Source organism: Primulina tabacum, chromosome 5 (genome assembly GCF_025594145.1).
Source record: "Primulina tabacum isolate GXHZ01 chromosome 5, ASM2559414v2, whole genome shotgun sequence".
NCBI lineage: Eukaryota > Viridiplantae > Streptophyta > Magnoliopsida > Lamiales > Gesneriaceae > Primulina > Primulina tabacum.
Window position 1 is genome coordinate 5,816,423 of NC_134554.1, and position 17,666 is coordinate 5,834,088.

General features: G+C 33.3%; 2 protein-coding genes across 6 annotated transcripts; one reads left to right on the forward strand and one right to left on the reverse strand.

The window, feature by feature from the left end:
• Positions 1-1,269: 1,269 nt before the first annotated feature.
• On the reverse strand, positions 1,270-2,779 carry LOC142545891 (uncharacterized). Its single transcript, XM_075653311.1, has 2 exons — positions 1,894-2,779; positions 1,270-1,573 (listed from the first exon to the last, which is right to left on the reverse strand). The coding sequence occupies exons 1-2, from the start codon at positions 2,670-2,672 to the stop codon at positions 1,504-1,506; spliced, it is 849 nt and encodes a 282-aa protein (XP_075509426.1). The 5' UTR covers positions 2,673-2,779; the 3' UTR covers positions 1,270-1,503.
• Positions 2,780-11,948: 9,169 nt separating this feature from the next.
• On the forward strand, positions 11,949-16,315 carry LOC142545892 (ACT domain-containing protein ACR3-like). 5 transcript variants are annotated; one of them, XM_075653316.1, is made up of 10 exons: positions 11,949-12,217; positions 12,546-12,589; positions 13,143-13,237; positions 13,393-13,465; positions 13,653-13,698; positions 13,865-13,979; positions 14,200-14,267; positions 14,482-15,099; positions 15,640-15,757; positions 15,851-16,315. In XM_075653316.1, the coding sequence occupies exons 4-10, from the start codon at positions 13,401-13,403 to the stop codon at positions 16,069-16,071; spliced, it is 1,251 nt and encodes a 416-aa protein (XP_075509431.1). In that variant the 5' UTR covers positions 11,949-12,217; positions 12,546-12,589; positions 13,143-13,237; positions 13,393-13,400; the 3' UTR covers positions 16,072-16,315. The 5 variants fall into 5 exon arrangements, with proteins under 5 accessions (XP_075509431.1, XP_075509428.1, XP_075509427.1 ...); XM_075653313.1 differs by having other exon boundaries at positions 11,951-12,217; positions 12,540-12,589; positions 15,653-15,757; XM_075653312.1 differs by having other exon boundaries at positions 11,951-12,217; positions 15,653-15,757.
• Positions 16,316-17,666: the final 1,351 nt, after the last annotated feature.

The window sequence follows — 17,666 nt, forward strand, 5'->3', positions numbered from 1 at the left end:
TAATTTTTTTCATATTCCCGATATTTCGGTAGCCGGTTGGTTTAGGTTTATGCCTACTATTTTGGCACGCAGAGTTAAATTTTCTACTTGAATTTGATGGCTCCCTAATGAGAAAAGTGGTCCAGGATCCATTAAATATTTCTACTTCATAGCTTATGATTCGTATTTATCAGCCTAGCACCACACACTTGTACGGCCTTATTGATCAATTGACCTCAGGAGTCCCAACTTGGAATAAATGACACCTTTGGCGGCTATAAATCCAAACATTTCACACGCTTTGAATTTGATGTTATGGTATACATCGACATTACTAGTGTTACATAACGTACATCGTCCAATTACTATCCATATCGAACTACAGAAATTTAGATACCGGCATCTCTTGGTACCAGTTTGATTTTCTTGATCAAGATTTCAGGATTTGAATCTACCTAATTATGTTATTGAAGTACAGATGCCAACACTCCTAGTCACGGTAATTACGAGCTCGTTCAAGATATATGATTTGAATCTTATGAAACCATAGATGCAGGGAGGGTTTGCTTTGTAATTTGTTGAATTTGGTTTGTAGTGTTAGGGGGGTCGGTCCAGTCCTTTAAATTTGGATCTAAAAATAGAGATATTTGGATGAATTATTTGGTTATTTTGGTTTCGTTCATAAATCTGATGATAGAAGATCTTCTGGAATCCAAGATGACGGGCAATTCAAAAAATTATAATAGGGGGTCGACCGGATTTTGATCGTCATTTTTTAGGTATCAGTGGACATCAAAGTTTGAATTGCAGACGACAATGATCTGAACACAAGTTAAATTATTATGATATATGGACGAATATTTGATGTCATCGGCGGCTTTTAACAGATGTAATGCGAATTGTCGTTATTCACAATTTTACCATTGGAAATGTCAATAATCGCCATGGCATTCAAAATAAATATGGTTCTACATCAGTTTTAGCATTACTGTGATGAGTAAAATCAATGGCAAATCATATCTGAAGATACGCAATCTTCATTCTTCAGAAGAGGTAATAGTGGGAAATAATATCTTTAAAATATTAAACTAATCAATTTTTCTTGAAATTGATTTTTTTATTTCTTGAAACTTCACATGAAACAAGTGGAGAGTACATAATTCAAAGATGCAAGTGGCGTAAATATATTGAGAATTATACAAGAACAGACATAAATTTTTAATTCCTAATCCCAAGCAAGGTCGGCTATATTTCTTACATATGGTCCCAATATTATATTTTATATTGGGAAACAATATCCAGCAGAATCTGCAGGCTGGACATATTCTTGCCAAATAAATTATTTTAAACTCATCATCAACAAAATAAAAGAATGTACAAATTCTTCACTCAAGTAATCCCTTTGAATATTTCTCTATATATTCAAAACCTCTGATAATTCAAAGCGCTTCACTCAAAATTAAACTCGTATATTCATCAATATACCATTAAAAAAACCATAAATAAAGGGATTATTCCTCTAATCTACATGTTCTTTTCTCTTTTGGAACTGATGAAACAGGGCCAGCACCCAGATAGGAAGCCATTTCTTGTTCTGCATCAGAAAACAATAATAATATTCTTCATTATTATACTTTGCTCTGCGTAGAATTTCAGAACTTGATTGTCATGAAATCAACGAAGCTTATCTTTTCGAGGGGGACGGATTTATTTTATTTTCTGTTTTAGGAAGTGAAACTAACAGATGCATACCAAATCTTCATCTTAATTCTTACATACTGCCCCACAGTTTCAAGTTCCAAGTCAAAAAAGTCAACAAAATTTCTTCAAGGTTTTAGATTCTTGATCAAGTAAAGAACAACAAAGTGCATCCCACACTGAGAAAGTCAAAAGAAACACCAGAATTTCACATACCTAGTTTCCCTGGTGCTCCGGCGGCCATTACTGCCGCTGCTTCCGCTGCTGCCGCTGCTATTACTCGTTCTGCTACTATCACTGTCGCCCGAACCCGTGAATCTCTTCTTCCACCAATCTTTTTCAGCTACCCCCTTTACTATCTCAGGCTTGGGAGAAACTTTGCCGCTATTGTTACTCGCAAAGCCCTTCTTTTTCTTGGACTTGAAGGAAAAGGGAAACACCATGTTCAGAAACAGCCCCTTGTTTTCAAAACTCCCGCTTCTCATCATTTTCTTTTCATGCTTCTTGTAACTCTCTTGCTTCTTAACCTTGACCCCTTCCCTCTGCTGCGAATTTCTCGACGATCTTTCGTATTTCGGCGATGTTGTTCCCGTTTGATCCGAGGTGGGATTCTCGACAAGGTCTCTTAAGGTAAGTTCGTAGGATGATTCGGGCATGTTCTTCACCATTTCCATGAGCTCCCACTGCCCCCTAACAATGGCTTGTGTTCTTGAATTTGGCGATAAAGAACTGTAATTATGGTCCCCTAAAAGGGGCTCTGAGGGACTTTTTGGTGGGCTTGGATGGTTCTTCCATAAGGGTGGGGAGCAAACACCAGAATCATCAGCTTCCATGGATTCCCGATGATATTCGGGCCGAAACATAACTATTTTTTCGCCACACGTGTTGCTATGATTACCGCCATCATCATCTTGTGATGAATTTCTAGCATCTTCTATGAAATTATCGGAGATATAACAGTAACCTTGGCGATCGTGTGTTCTTGCATCATACATGATCTGTTCTTGGAGTGAAAATGAGGCAAAAGTTGGAGGAGACGGACGACTTTGGTTGTGGTTGGATTGTCATCAATGAGTTTTGGTACTCGTGATATCTTCTGATTAATTGAATGAGATTAAATAAATTATTAATTATAAAGTGTTCCATTGGTTGTTTTCGTTCGTTCGTTCGTTTATTATTATTATATATATATATGTTTTCTTTGTGTTAATTGCGTAGGGCTACAAAGTCAATAATTTCTAGGTGTTGTGGTGCTTAGGGCCGCCTATCCATCTTCCCCAAATTTCCTCGGTTTTGTCTCTTGAGAGAATTTTAGTTGATGGGAAAATACTTATTTGTCAAACCATATATCACCTTTTGTTTCATACTTTGTTAGTGTGAACACCGAGTACGTTAAAATTGATATCTACGTCTAATTCAATTTTAAAAGTTAACTTAAAAATAAGATTGTTAAAATTTATACATGAAACTCTCAGGAACTCTTTCAGTTGTGTAGAACATCTTAACACATCTTTGTAACGCTAAGATATGTTAAAATTGATATTTACATCTAACTTAATTTTAAAATGTAGTTTAAGAAGATGATTGTTAAATTCCATATATATAACTCTCAAAACTCCATCTAACAAATATATGACATTTTAACACAACTCTCTCACGTTCAAATCTCAATATTAACATAGTATGTATATAAATTGTAGCATTCTTCCCAGAGTATGTATATAAATTGTAGCATCCACAAATTAATATCGCTAATTCAATAATCTCTATTATATTAAACAAAATTTCAGACTTTAATTGGGAAAAAACAAAAAAATTATAAATTGTTGAATTAGTAAGATAATGTTTTTTTCTAAAAACGTGTTTATAAATCTTTGGTTTATTTTATTAATACCATGGATTGATAATTTTTTTAAAGTTATAAAAATGATTAATACCATATATATATCTTCACACGAACATAGTGCATGTTACTTGGTCATATTTCTTGAAATTTAAATCTATTCGGATTCAAATGGAATTTTTTTTCGTTATGATTAAAAATCATAAAATTGAAATAAATAATTAATATGAGATCTGTAGATGCTTTGCATGGTTCCTTGTGTTTCACATACTCTGAGATTATAAATTGATGATTCGTCGTCTTCATTACATTAAAGCTGTGTATCCTATTATTTGTACAACAAAATTAAAACGTTAAACGAAATAACTTTCTTCGTGTGTTTTCTCTCTCAAATTTTTCGTTAGTTTATATTTATTTCTCTTAATTATCTGGTATCCCAGATAGATTAATTCATATCCAATTAAGTAGATTACTAAAATACACATGAATTTATAATTGCTTAAATGCATATTTAATGAACCATAAATGTAGTAATAAATTATTATTTTATCGGTGAGTGATAATATTTCTACGAAACGTGTCCATTCCTTTTACTTTGATATATAATATATATGTGTGTGCGCGCGCCCACGAATATCTATCTAAATTAGTCGTACTTGTTTCCTTAACAAAACATATTTAGATTATTTTCGTGTAATAATTTTTTTATGAGTATAGCAATTGAAACATGATATTGAACGGTTTTAAAATTTAAAATATTTGAATCAGACAAACGTTAGATCCTGCATTACCAATTTTTCTCAAACAAAGGTGGGTTGGTCCTTGCCCAAATTTTATTATTAATTCTATGTATAAGAATATTACCCTGATTTCAAAGGAAATCTTTATGCCATAACAATGACTTGGTATTAAATGATAAATAAATTTGTTTTTTAGATAGTGGATTACACAGGGCCGGTTAATTATGAATGTAATTATGAAGATCGGCTCGGAGCGTCGGAGTAGTATTAAAATTAACCAATAATAATCTAAAGGTAAAATTTGAAGTTTCAATAATATTATTATAAAATATCATTTACATTTTAATCAATACAAAATATCAGTTACATTTTAATCAATACCTTATAAATATAAAAACTAAATATATTTAGATATTGATTTGAGAATAATTTATATACGAGGTCAGTTTCTAGCCATACAATATAAAATGTTCATCGTAGGAGTAAAAGACAAGTGCCATGTTAGGGAAGACAAAAACTCTAGGATTTGGGCATTAATTATAGGTTGGAAGGACAGATATTTTGTTGTTTTTTTTTATATATAATAATAAAGCATTGGGCAAAAATTAAAAGGAGTTAAGTGGGCGTTCCACTGCCTTTAAGAATTATTATAAAAAAAACATAATATCATAATTATATGTTGATAAAGTTAAAAATCAATAAATAAATCATATATATGGAAAAAAATTAATAAATTGATGAAAATATGTTATATAAATATTTTTCATCGGAGCATTGTTGTGTTGTTTTCGGATGCGCGAATCAAACATAATCATTATTTTAGTTTTTGAAATATGATATTTTAGATCATGAAACACAAATCTCTTGGCAGAAAAAACATCTTTATGTGGCAGATGGAGGAACGAAACTACGGCGTGTGAATCATCCAGGCTTTTTGGGTAAGTTTCGTGGTTTTAAGATTTGTGCTTTAATTTAAATATAAATAAAATATAATTTAGATGTGTAAGACTTATTTATGGAATTGTAATTTTGTTAATATATAATTAAATATTATAGATAGAGAAAATATATTATATATTTATGAATATTTTAAAAGTATATTAAATATGTTTATATAATTATCAATTGATATGTATTTGCATTAATTAATCATTATGTCATTTTTATAGAAAGAATGTGATAATTATTTATTATAATAAATAAAATCTAATACACATTCAATCAATAAAACAATCCAAAAAAAAAATGTGTATCTAAATAAATTTAATAATGACAATTGAACTTAGAAGTAATTTATTTTAAGGATAAAATTAATTTTTTTAGTTTTATCATGTATTTATTGAACCTTTTACAAATTTATGAACTAATTTACCAATTTATTAATAATTCATGTATATTTATGGTTGGATTAAAATGCAACTCTATAATATTTTAGAAACTCCCCGGTTTGAACGGCGTTGTAATATATATGTACTATCAACCTAAATTATACTTTAAAATATTATCGTCGCATTTTTTTATTATTTGTGTAAATTATTATCACAAAATTCTTAATTCAATTTTTTTTTAATAAAAATGTTATTTTTAATATTTTAGTTTTCTCTCATTTGAACAACGATCTGGAAGTTGTGGGTGTGATTAAACAAATTAAACCGATACTTTATTGTATATATATAGAGTTGAAGAATTGAATAAATAACAATTAAAATCGATAAGAATCCAACCTTGGGGAGGTGGTTTAATATTTCAAATTTTTTTCACAAGTAGTGAATATGACGTCACTGATCACGGCATCTGCATTTACCCACACGTGTGCTCCATAGTCCACTTGGCCGTTTCATTCTGATTCGGACACGTGGTCCGCGATTTATAGAAGGTGCATAACAATTGGAGATAAGTCTCTTTCCAACAAAGTAGCCGAGTGAATTATTGATCGAGATCCTCAGGATTCAGGTGCTCTTGTACAGTTATCAGGCTTATTGGCTACAGGAAGAGACTGGAAAAACAGGTGACGAAAGACATGAAAATCCAAAAAAAATGGGGCAGAAGCTGGTGCCCTATTGTTGACTTTTTTGTGGATTTGATAGGTCGAATACGTCTTGAACACGACGTAGATAAGTTTTTAAAATTGTACATCATATATATTTTGTGAGACAAATATTTTATTTGGATCATCCATGAAAAAATATTACTTTTTATGCCAAGAGTATTAATTTTTATTGTGAATATTGGTAGGGTTGACCTGTCTTACAGGTAAAAATTCGTGAGACCGTCTCACAAAAGACCTACTCTTTTAATAATTATAATATCTTAGTTTGATGTCTTATATTTTCAAAATATTTAGTGTCGTTGAATCTCGAATTCGAATCATATTCGATATGATATTTACACTCGTACAAGTTTCAATCTTAACATGATATCAGAGCTCATGTTCCATCGTTATGTGTTGAACTGCACATAGTTGGACCAATCGTTATGCCCATATTTGGTGGGTTATCTGTAAACTTCACCCTCCAAATGTTCATTCTTGGGAGTGAGGAGGATAAAATACCTGAGAAATCATCATCTCTTAAGTTAGTTTTTGGGTTGAGTTGAGTTCAAATTCCAATCTTAATAACCCTAGTGCGCAAGAAAGTGGATGATTCTGACTCAATTCTTCCAAGTGACTACGGTTATTCAAAAAATGTACAGTTTGGAATTTTTGGAAAAAAATATCTTAAATACAAACAAAAGAAGACGAAGGTCGAAGTACTTGTGGTTAGGTTTCGTATCGAGGACTATATCAGCAGTGGCAAAAACCAATGTTATCAAGTACGTACGGCCAAAGACCGATGTGGTCTATGTGCGGCCAATCTCTGTCCCAAGGGATGTGCTTTTTGAAGGGAAATTTTTGTTAGCAACGTTTCAATTGTCAGAATATGAGTTACAAGTCCTCTGAATACGAAGAGTTGGGGGAAAAAAGAAAGCATAGGGAAGAATTTATACAAGGTTAGTTATTATATCTTTTAGTTATAACCTTAATAAATCTAATGGAGTATATTATTATTATTATTATTATTATTATTATTTACAACCCATTTATACAAGGTTAGTTATTATATCTTTTAGTTATAACCTTAATAAATCTAATGGAGTATATTATTATTATTATTATTATTATTATTATTATTTATCATCCATTTGGGTTGTATCTTATTGAATCAACACAAAAACTATATAAAACTGTCTAACATGTCAATTTTGTGAAACAGATCTCCTATCTGATTCTACCCATGAAAAATATTAATTTTTATGTCAAAAGTATTGTTTTTACACTTCAAATACGAATCAGATCGACCTATCATATATATATAAATCTATGAGATCGTATCAAAAAAGATATATTTTAATAATTCAGTGATTAAATATAATTTATCAAATATGTTTATCATTCAAATCAAGTTCAAACTCAAATTATGAGCTAAGACAGAAACCTAGTAAACGGCATAAAGGGTTATTCTGATATAGTTTAGGGGGCAAATAACGATTTATCTCCTTAACCGAGACTCTGTGAATTAAAAACGAATTCCAAAAAGTATATAAATATCTTGAGGAACTAAAAGACTAGTTACTTTTCTTGTTTTCTTCCACCACTTCTCAAATATATGTGTGGGTTAGGTCGATGCTATGCCCCCACATGATTTGGATGGACAAGATTCACACATATGTGTGATTTTAAAAAAATTAGTGGACATGGAATGAACCATATGTGTGGTCGTCTAACATATGTGGTTACTCTGATTCTCCGTGCAAACAATTTCGAATAACCCCAGTATGTAGCAATCAATTACATACCCCAGAACAAATACTTTGTTTTCAACACACATGGAGCCAAAAAGATTCAGACATGAAGAATGGCACTCGAAATGGGAACACTCCCCATTTGTTATGTGATGCAGAAATTTGAATCGAGGCAGGACACGAACTTTCCACCTTCAAGATCCTGGAGACAAAAAAGAAAAGCCCATTTCTTGATAATCCCTTAGATGTGGTGCAGCTTTTTGAATCGAGATAATTCTTACATTCAAGAATCAGTCCACTTAATCGATTGAAAGATTTTGATGAAGGTCAAATCCCTGCTGCAAAATCAAATCCATCTTTCCAAACACCACTTCAGTATTTTTGTGGGATTTGGATTTAAGATATTATTGTTTATATGGCATCATGCACGGAGAGGAGTAGCAGCAGCACTAGTACTACCACTTTCATGCCAGGGCGGATAATTATTGTGTTCTATGCCACGAAAAATCGCAAATTTCAGGAGTCAGAAAGATATTATCGCTCAAATTCGTATGCGGGATGACATGAATCAAGAAGGGGATACTATTTATGTGTTTGGAGTGCTACATAAACTACTGCACCCCAGTAAGTTTGTGGCCAGGGAGGGAGAGTGAACTCGTTAAGCTTAAATTTAAATTTCTTTTTATCATAATTTTGAAACGAATGTTTATGCAGTGGGTTTTCAAATTCAAACTGGTTCCAATACTTTTGTTGGAACTCATGCTCGTGCAATCAAGGAAGATGCATCAAGAAAGGTTGATGCATATGTTGAATGCTCCAGCGTAGTGTTTTTGAATTTGAAAGTTAAGGGGTAATATACTGTGCATAAGTAATCATCAAGCACCGACTTTTTTATTTAAAACAATTCTGCACTATTTAATTAAGGTCTTTATAATGTCACTTGGGCCAAAAACTTAGCATCCAAATCTCTAGCAAGCCCTCTCTAATACTGATATAAATATCGTGATTGCTCTGATATTTCCCGATGAATATGTATTTTTCTTCATTATTATAACTATACTTCTACTGACAATATATTCAATTTTCTATCTCTTGGGCTTCCAGTTTCGATTTCTACGTTACTTAGGTGTTCATGTTTTGAATACGACTCCACTTTGCATGATATGAGTCTAAAGAATACCTGGAAACCACTTTTAACTAGATTCCTTATATTTTTATACTAACCGTTTACCGGACATGATCTAGTTCTCTAGACCTTAAATATGTCAAATTCATGTAGGCGAGTGATAAGTGCAATATTGCACTTACATTACCGTCCGTATTCGTACTTGTTTCAGAGTAGATTTATGTTTTTGTGGTAGACGTTTGTGTCATTTGCAGGGACATAGACATAGGTAACACATGCGTTTTAGAGCAAAAGACGATGTAGAATGGGAGAAAGTTGTCAAGTGTTGAGGAAAGAAGAGCAGGACAGCACCTTGCGTGTCCGAGGAACAACAGCACAGAAACGAGCGTGCAGCCACGCGAAATCAGCGCGGCATGCATACAGGGTAGCTCCAGCAGCAATCTACATGCGCTGCTCGGTAATAGCGTGCACCCGCGTGGTCGACCATGTCGACAAAATTGCAGATAACGTTAAATGTCGAGAAAAATTGACATATGACATTAAATATGCAGGATTTGTTGAAAAATTAAAATCATATTTTTCAAGCGTTGTCAAATTTGAATGAAGACAAATACAATTGATATTTATCTTCTCGCGTTCACAAGTGAATAGAGCTTTGTGACAAATAGGATCGAAGCTCATTAGAGTGTCAAATTCAATTGTTAGAATGTGCCAAATTCAGCCCAAAATTATTAGGTTTTAAAATAGGAATATTTAATAATTGTGTTCTTTTTCTAATTTCATCACAGTGTATCTTAGACAAAACCATTAACAGAGTGTCAAATTCAATCGGAATGACCCTTTTTTTCCCATTTTGTATGTTTATATATAATGGTTGAATCGCGCCATTAACACACACACACATAATATATATAAATTTGGTAATAACTATTATTCCAATTACCAACATGAAATAATTTGGCTGAGCACGGGAGACCAGAAATTAAGGGGCTCCATGTGGAGGTGCATGGATAATTTTCAGTAGAGCACACTACGACGCTGAAGATAAATGTGATCAACTTGAGGAGCAACTGTTTGATCAACTGAATTTCATATATGATATAATAATTATTTTATGTTTTTTTTTTTTGTTTTTAGTGCAGAATCTTGGTAAAATGAACTACTCTCTTTCAAGGGACCATTCAAGAAATTAAATATTCTAAAATGGAGTATGCCTGAGATCAGAGGATGGAATGTTAATATTATCTTGGATTTTATGAAATACAAAATATTTTAGCTACTAGTATGTGGAATTATGGATGTAAATTCCTGAGCAAAAATTTATCATTATTTGTCTGGGGACATATTTGGATTTGACAGATAATGGAAGCAAAGGAGTGCACAAATAGGATTCTAAGTAAATTCCGTGCATTTTTGTGAGCCCCATTTGCTACATAGTGCTGTCTCAAGTTGTGGTTGAGGTCCATCCTCTCAAATGGTACAATGGAATCAATGCGTGATACAGGATGTGACACGACGTCAATACAACTTACGAACAATTGGGATTTACCTTTCAAAAACTTTTTATATGCTCACCAATTACATTTTCAAATAAAATATTTCGAGTTGTTCGAATTAAGGCTAGGAAATGTATTATTACAATTGAGTGTTTAAAAATAGTCAAAAGGAAAAGTGTGATTCATTATTCTGGTAGAACCAACCCTTAAATCATATATGCATATCCAATTGGTTACGATTAATTTGGTGTAAATGGAGTAAGATTCTATTTCTCTTGGCTCAAAGAAATATGCCCAATTTAAGATGATGGCAGTTATCCACCTGTCTTTCGTGGTGGAGGTTTACATATTCTAACCTGTGCCAAACTTTATTATTATTATTATTATTATATATTTGATTAAAAGTTAATTAATTAATCAATTATGGTAATTCTCTAAACATTGATGAGTCAGCTATTTCAGATTCATTCGAACTAGTCCCATTCCATATTATTACAAATATAATATTAAAAATCAATAAACATGCAGCACCGTACACGAAATCCCATATTCATAGGTGAGCGTATAGGTCACCCTCTACAAGGAGCGTGGAAAGGACACGTGAAATGATAGGGACACATGTGATGGTCGGGTCCGAAGATGGCAGAGTGATTGCCGTTGTCATGAGATTGTATGAATAATGAGCGATTTTTTACTGACTTTTAGGCGAAAAGAACATGAATGAACTGATACAGAAGGAGAGAGATTTTCCAAAAAAAGTTCAAGGTATGAGACGTGCAGTTGAGGAGTGCTTAAAACATTAAATATGTACTACTTATATCAAGAATGTATATCTTCTTTTCGGAAGCTCATCACATAAGAACTCTAAAGTTAAGCGTACTTGATTTGAAGAAATTTTAATATGAATTACATCTACGAAGTTTCTTAATGTGCGTGTGAGAGATAACATAATCATGATGGAAAAACAAGTCTTGGTACAATGAGGTGGGGATAGGGATGACAACTTTCCCCACGGATTTAAGGTTCCATGGAAAAAACCCGAAACGGGGATGTGGATCCCCGATTTTTTCGGATTCGGGTCGGGGTTCAGGGATTTTTAAAAAATTCTCGAAGCAATTCCAGACATATATGAGATTATTATCCTCGTATCCGAAATCGTACCGAAAATAATATAAATAATAATAATAATAATAATATTAATAATAGTATTAATAATAATATATAATAATAAATTTTGGATTTTAGAAAATCTTCCGATTCGTGTTTGTCTTGCTCTATTAAAAATTCATTATGGTTTATATTATTTTAATTTAATGAGCGTCCGCTCTATGGTAACCATCAATCGCTCCTCTGTCATCCTTCTCACCTCCATTTTCTTTATATAAACGATATATATTCAATTTCCCTCTCTAAATCCACTGTGAAAGATTTGCGAGAGAGAAAGAGAGCTTTAGTGCTATTCCAACGTTGAAAGTTTTTCACGCACTTTTCCTTTTCTAACTAGCGAACGAACGAAACGAAACACGTACTCAAGAGTGTATATTTCAGAAGTCAGGTGATTTCATGCTCTTAATTTCTTATATGTGGCTTTGACATTATATATACGTATAGTTTTTGTATATTTCATATGTAAATGAAGGATTTTCTAATCTTATATGTTTAATTTAATGGCTTTAAATTGTTTTCTGGTCCGGGGTTGAGACTAATTTACCGTTTAAAATTTGTTTTATCTTTGTAAATTTGAGCTCGCTCTATTTCTTGCTCCTTTTGCGATTATTTTCCTCATCACTTTTGTTTCAGTTATCTTTTGTCTATTATCGTGTATTCTTTTGTTGGCTTTGATTGATTTGATCTTTGCTAATTGATACTTGATTGAGGCTTAGGATCCACTTCCTGTCGGTGGGAAAGCAGGCAACTTCGTAAGAAGGTAAGTTATTTATATTTTTACCGCCTTTATTTTTCTGTGTGGGGATTTATATTTGTTTTGGTGCCAAATTTGAAGTCTGAAAAGAATCCAATTCAGGGGGTGAAGCTTTATTTTGATTTGCGTTTATTTTGAAAATATATAATTAATTATAAGAAAATTTAAATTTTAGTGTGCGTGTTTATCCAACATCCTTGGCCAGAGTCTGTTAATTTGTATAAGTTTGGTGCATGATTTAGTACTTAGATAGCATTTTGAAGTGTCAGTATTATATTATTCGGAAAGACGCAGTTGAAAAAAATTAGATAAACTCCTTTCAATAACATGGCATGATCACAATTTCATGTTCCATTTCATTGTGTTTATCTTGTCTTCTCAATATGTTCGTGCATGACAGTTGAAATTTATTCTGTTTTCCTAGCTAGTTGTGCATAAATATTGGTTCAAAATAGTCTTAGTCTTCAAATGGTGATTATTTTTGGTATGCGTTTAACTTGTGAGTTTTTCGACTTTGTGACTGTTTAGACTACAACTTGTTGTATCTTCTTATCTGCAGTCGAATCATTTGTAGCATGTAAATCTTTTGTCCAAAGAATCCAAGCAAGGATTACTTTTTACCCACCGAGACTCACTACCGTGCCGTTGGTCAAGGTAAGCATCTCTGATAAAAATTTCAGCATTTCTTCATTATTTTTATTTAGTTTTCGGTGATTACCTTTTGCAAGAAGTGTCAGTGTTATGATATTCTGGTTGGTTATGAAATGTAATTTGACTGCTTGGTTAACCGTTTTTGGTGTTTGATGCAGACGAGCAAATGGGTTCGTGGGCATACTTTGATCCTGAATACGAGACATTGAATATCAGAATAAATCCTCCCCAGTTCAGTTTCAAAACCTTTTTACTTTAAGCTTTGATACACAATGAACAAGTTTATGTTATTTTTCCTAACACTAAAGAAGTCCTTATTATGTGCTGCAATTTTCTTATTTCTGCACATGAAGTATTGATCTTTGAATCATGATATTCTGGTTTTGCGATTTTAAATTATCTCAGTTGCCTGTTTCAGGGTTTCTGTGGACAACTCTAGTTGCAAGGACTGTACTCTGGTCAAGGTATCGCTTGCAATTTAATCAATCAGAATCAAACATGGAAAACCGGCACTAATGAACAGTAAAAGTTATTGAAGTAAATCAAGGAAAATACTTCTTACCTATGTTCTCAAGGGTTGACATTGTGATCTTTCTAGTTAAACAATATTAATGTTTATGTGATTCTCAGGTCGACAGCATGAACAAACCAGGGATACTGCTTGAGGTGGTGCAAATTCTTACCGATCTTGATCTCATAATTACTAAAGCGTACATCTCCTCTGATGGCGGCTGGTTTATGGACGGTATGATATACTTAATCGTGAATATTTATTGACTCAAGTTATTATAATGAAATGTCAATTTATGTGTATCAATAAGCAGTGTTATGAAACTAAAGGTGCACGACTGTGTGTCTAGTTGTTTATCTTTTACCTCGTGCAAGAATTTTAAGAAATCGAGTGTGAGTCAGAAGCTCCTTTCACGAGTAAAAGACTCATTATGTTTTCTGTTCTTTCTCGACAGTGTTTCATGTCACCGATGAACAGGGGCGCAAGATCTGGGACAGTCAGACGATTGAGCACATAGAGAAGGTGCTTTCTTAAAATGTTCACTGTGTTCACATTAATGCGTTCTGCATAGAGTAGCTCACGGGCTCATTATAGATTCATGTGAATTGCTTTATTTGGAGTCTGAATGGGGGAAAGAATTTGATGCCTTAACTACATTTGGCTCCTAGACACGTGCTAGAATACAACCGGGAACACTTTCCTGTAATCTATATTTTTTGTTGTTCATAAACGATAGGCTTTGGGACCCAAAGGCTACACCTCAGGCGTACTGAAGGCTTCTCCTGAAAAGAGAATGGGAGTTAAATCAATGGGGGATTACACTACTATCGAGCTTATAGGCCGGGACCGCCCCGGTCTCTTATCTGAGATTTCTGCCGCGCTTGCTAATCTCCACATCAATGTTGCTTCTGCCGAAGTGTGGACTCATAACAGTCGCATAGCATGTGTTCTATACGTTAATGATAACGCGACATGCTGTGCAGTGACTGACGCATCTCGATTATCATCTCTGGAGGAGCAGCTTAAAAATATTCTTCAAGGGTGTGGGAACGAAAAAAATGTTGCTCACACGAGTTTCTCGATAGGTTCAACACATATTGACAGACGACTCCACCAACTATTGTTTGCTGACAGGGACTATGAGTGTACTTTCTCAGAAACTAAACTGGATTCTCTTCCGTCATTCAAACCAAAAGTTGTGATTGAGCGGTGTGAAGAGAAAGATTACTTGGTTGTGTCTGTGAGGTGCAAAGATCGACCAAAGCTTATGTTTGATATCGTGTGTACACTTACTGATATGCAGTACGTCGTTTTCCATGCCACTATTTCATCAGATGGCCCATACGCTTCACAGGTATTTGCTTGGTTTCTTTTCTTGAATTGATGTAAGTTATTGTTTCATTGATCATTTTGGGGAGATGGGAAGAAACTTGAGCTTTAGGACTAAAACTCTCCATGTATTTCACAACATAGAAATTTGAGGGGGAGGGAAAGTACTGGGATTTGGGGTTTGACACTGCGTTTAAAAGAAGTTTAACGTCTTTTCAGTGAAGGAGTGTCTGGATTTGAAACAGAAATAGTTTCTCGAACTCTAGCTTGAGCACAATCGAGTGATTCAAGATTGAGCTTGACTTGAACGCAAATTGACTTGTAAAGCTATGTAGTGCATTTATTCAGGTTATGTTTTCGAGTATGAATTATATTTGGTTTCAGACAAAGGCAGTGAGAAGAACATCCTATGGATACCGTAGTATTTAACAAAGTTAGCACATAAAAATAAATAGTATCATCACTTGAGCTCGAGCAGGTTGGCGAGTACTTGAGTTCAAGCTGATCAAGTTTTAACCAATGCTAGTCGGACTTGCTTATACCTCTAATGTAGCATAATTTTTAGCTCCAACTTGTAGGAATATTTCATTCGACACATGGATGGTCGCACATTAGACACCGAAGGAGAGAAAGTAAAGGTTATCAAATGTCTCGAGGCTGCAATCCGCCGAAGAACAAGCGAGGTAGCCTAAACAATCACCCTCCCGAATAAATCGAATTACACGCTTGTTACTATCCTGAAACAGGATTGTTTACTAGTTTTGAAACATGATCAGGGCCTAAGCCTGGAAATATGTGCAAAGGACCGGGTAGGGCTCCTGTCGGAAGTAACTCGAGTGCTTCGAGAAAATGGGCTTTCCGTCACGAGAGCAGGTGTCTCGACTGTCGGAGAGGAAGCCATGAACGTGTTCTACGTGAACGATGCTTCTGGGAATCCGGTAGACGCCAAGACCGTCGACGCATTACGAAAAGAAATCGGGCGCACAATGAGGGTTAATGTGAAAAAGGCTCCAATAGATAATAAAGCAGCTGAAGCAGGTGGATGGGCTCACACTAGCTTCTTCTTTGGAAGTTTGTTGGAAAAGTTCCGCAGCTAATTAATTATTAGTATTTGTACATAAATTTTGTCTTTCTTGATTTGTACCATATTGAGGACACAATTTCTGGGCTAGCCTCCTTGTGTTCGTTCACACAATACACATACGAGGAAAGATTGTAATAAAAGCTCGGATTACAGAACCCACATATCTCTGGATGTGACGATTGCAAATATACAATATATATTAATTAATTATACATAAATGAAGCCTAACTATATGTAATTACATTATTCTGCACATTAAGGAATATGTAATTTAATTATTTTGAACTCTTTCGTGTATTTTGAAGTTAACCAACCTCCACATCACGCTATAATTTATTTTTAAAAAAATCATTAAGTATAATTTTACCCAGTAACCACAAATAACCATAATGAGTTTTTTACCCCCAAAAACAATAATAAACGTAAAGTGGACTCTAAAAATTACTGTGGTGCTTAATCATTCATCCTGAGGTCGCATACGTGAGAAAGATGTTTAATCCGTTGCATTGACATAATTAGGTAATCCAGCAATCAATTAGGAGATAACTATAAAATAATTAGATATCCACAATTATATTATATAATATAAATCTGTGAAGTCAATAATTTGTATAGGTTTTATGGCAAAAATTTGTGTGAGACGGTCTCACGGGTCGTATTTATTGAGACAGATATCTTATTTGAGTCATCCATGAAAAATTATTACTTTTTATGCTAATAATATTATTTTTTATTGTGAATATCGGTAGAGTTGGTTCATGTTACAGATAAAAATTCGTGAGATCGTCTCACAAAAAACTTACTCAAGATCTAACTATCTTTTCAACTGCATCGATAAAAATCTAATTTCTTTTATTTTGTACTATTAATATCATATATATAATATATTATTACTCACCAAAAAACTTTGTACACATTAACATTGCTCATTATTATGTGGAAATCATTGAAGGCAGAGAGGTCCACACCTTCAATGTAATACGTACTCCATAAATGATTACCTAAATTTGTACGGTTAATTTAAGTAAGGGGTTTTACACAATTTTCATTGACCTTTACATGTTCATAAATCATAATTATAAGTATATAAACAGTTTAGACCATTAATTTTGACTATTGGAATGCATTGTTATTTCTTGGATTATTTTTTTTAGAGTAGAAATAAGATATAATTTTAGATTACAAACATATAATGTAACGGGATTTGGGTTTTGTTATAAATTTGTAAAGTTTTTAAAAATTATAATATTTAATAATAATCTCGAAAGAATACATTAATCGTGTCGAAGAAAATATTAATTAATTACGTAATCTTTGGACACATCATCCATATTAATTTGACACGTGGTTTTTATGGCCCCCGATTACCCAATGCTGCGTCTCTATAACACAGAGCTTCATCGGCAAGCTGAGTTGATTTCATTCTACGTATTGGGCACACTACCTCTGAATAAAATTAATGGTCCAAATTTAGCTACATATACATAAGTTTACTAATTTTTTTAAAA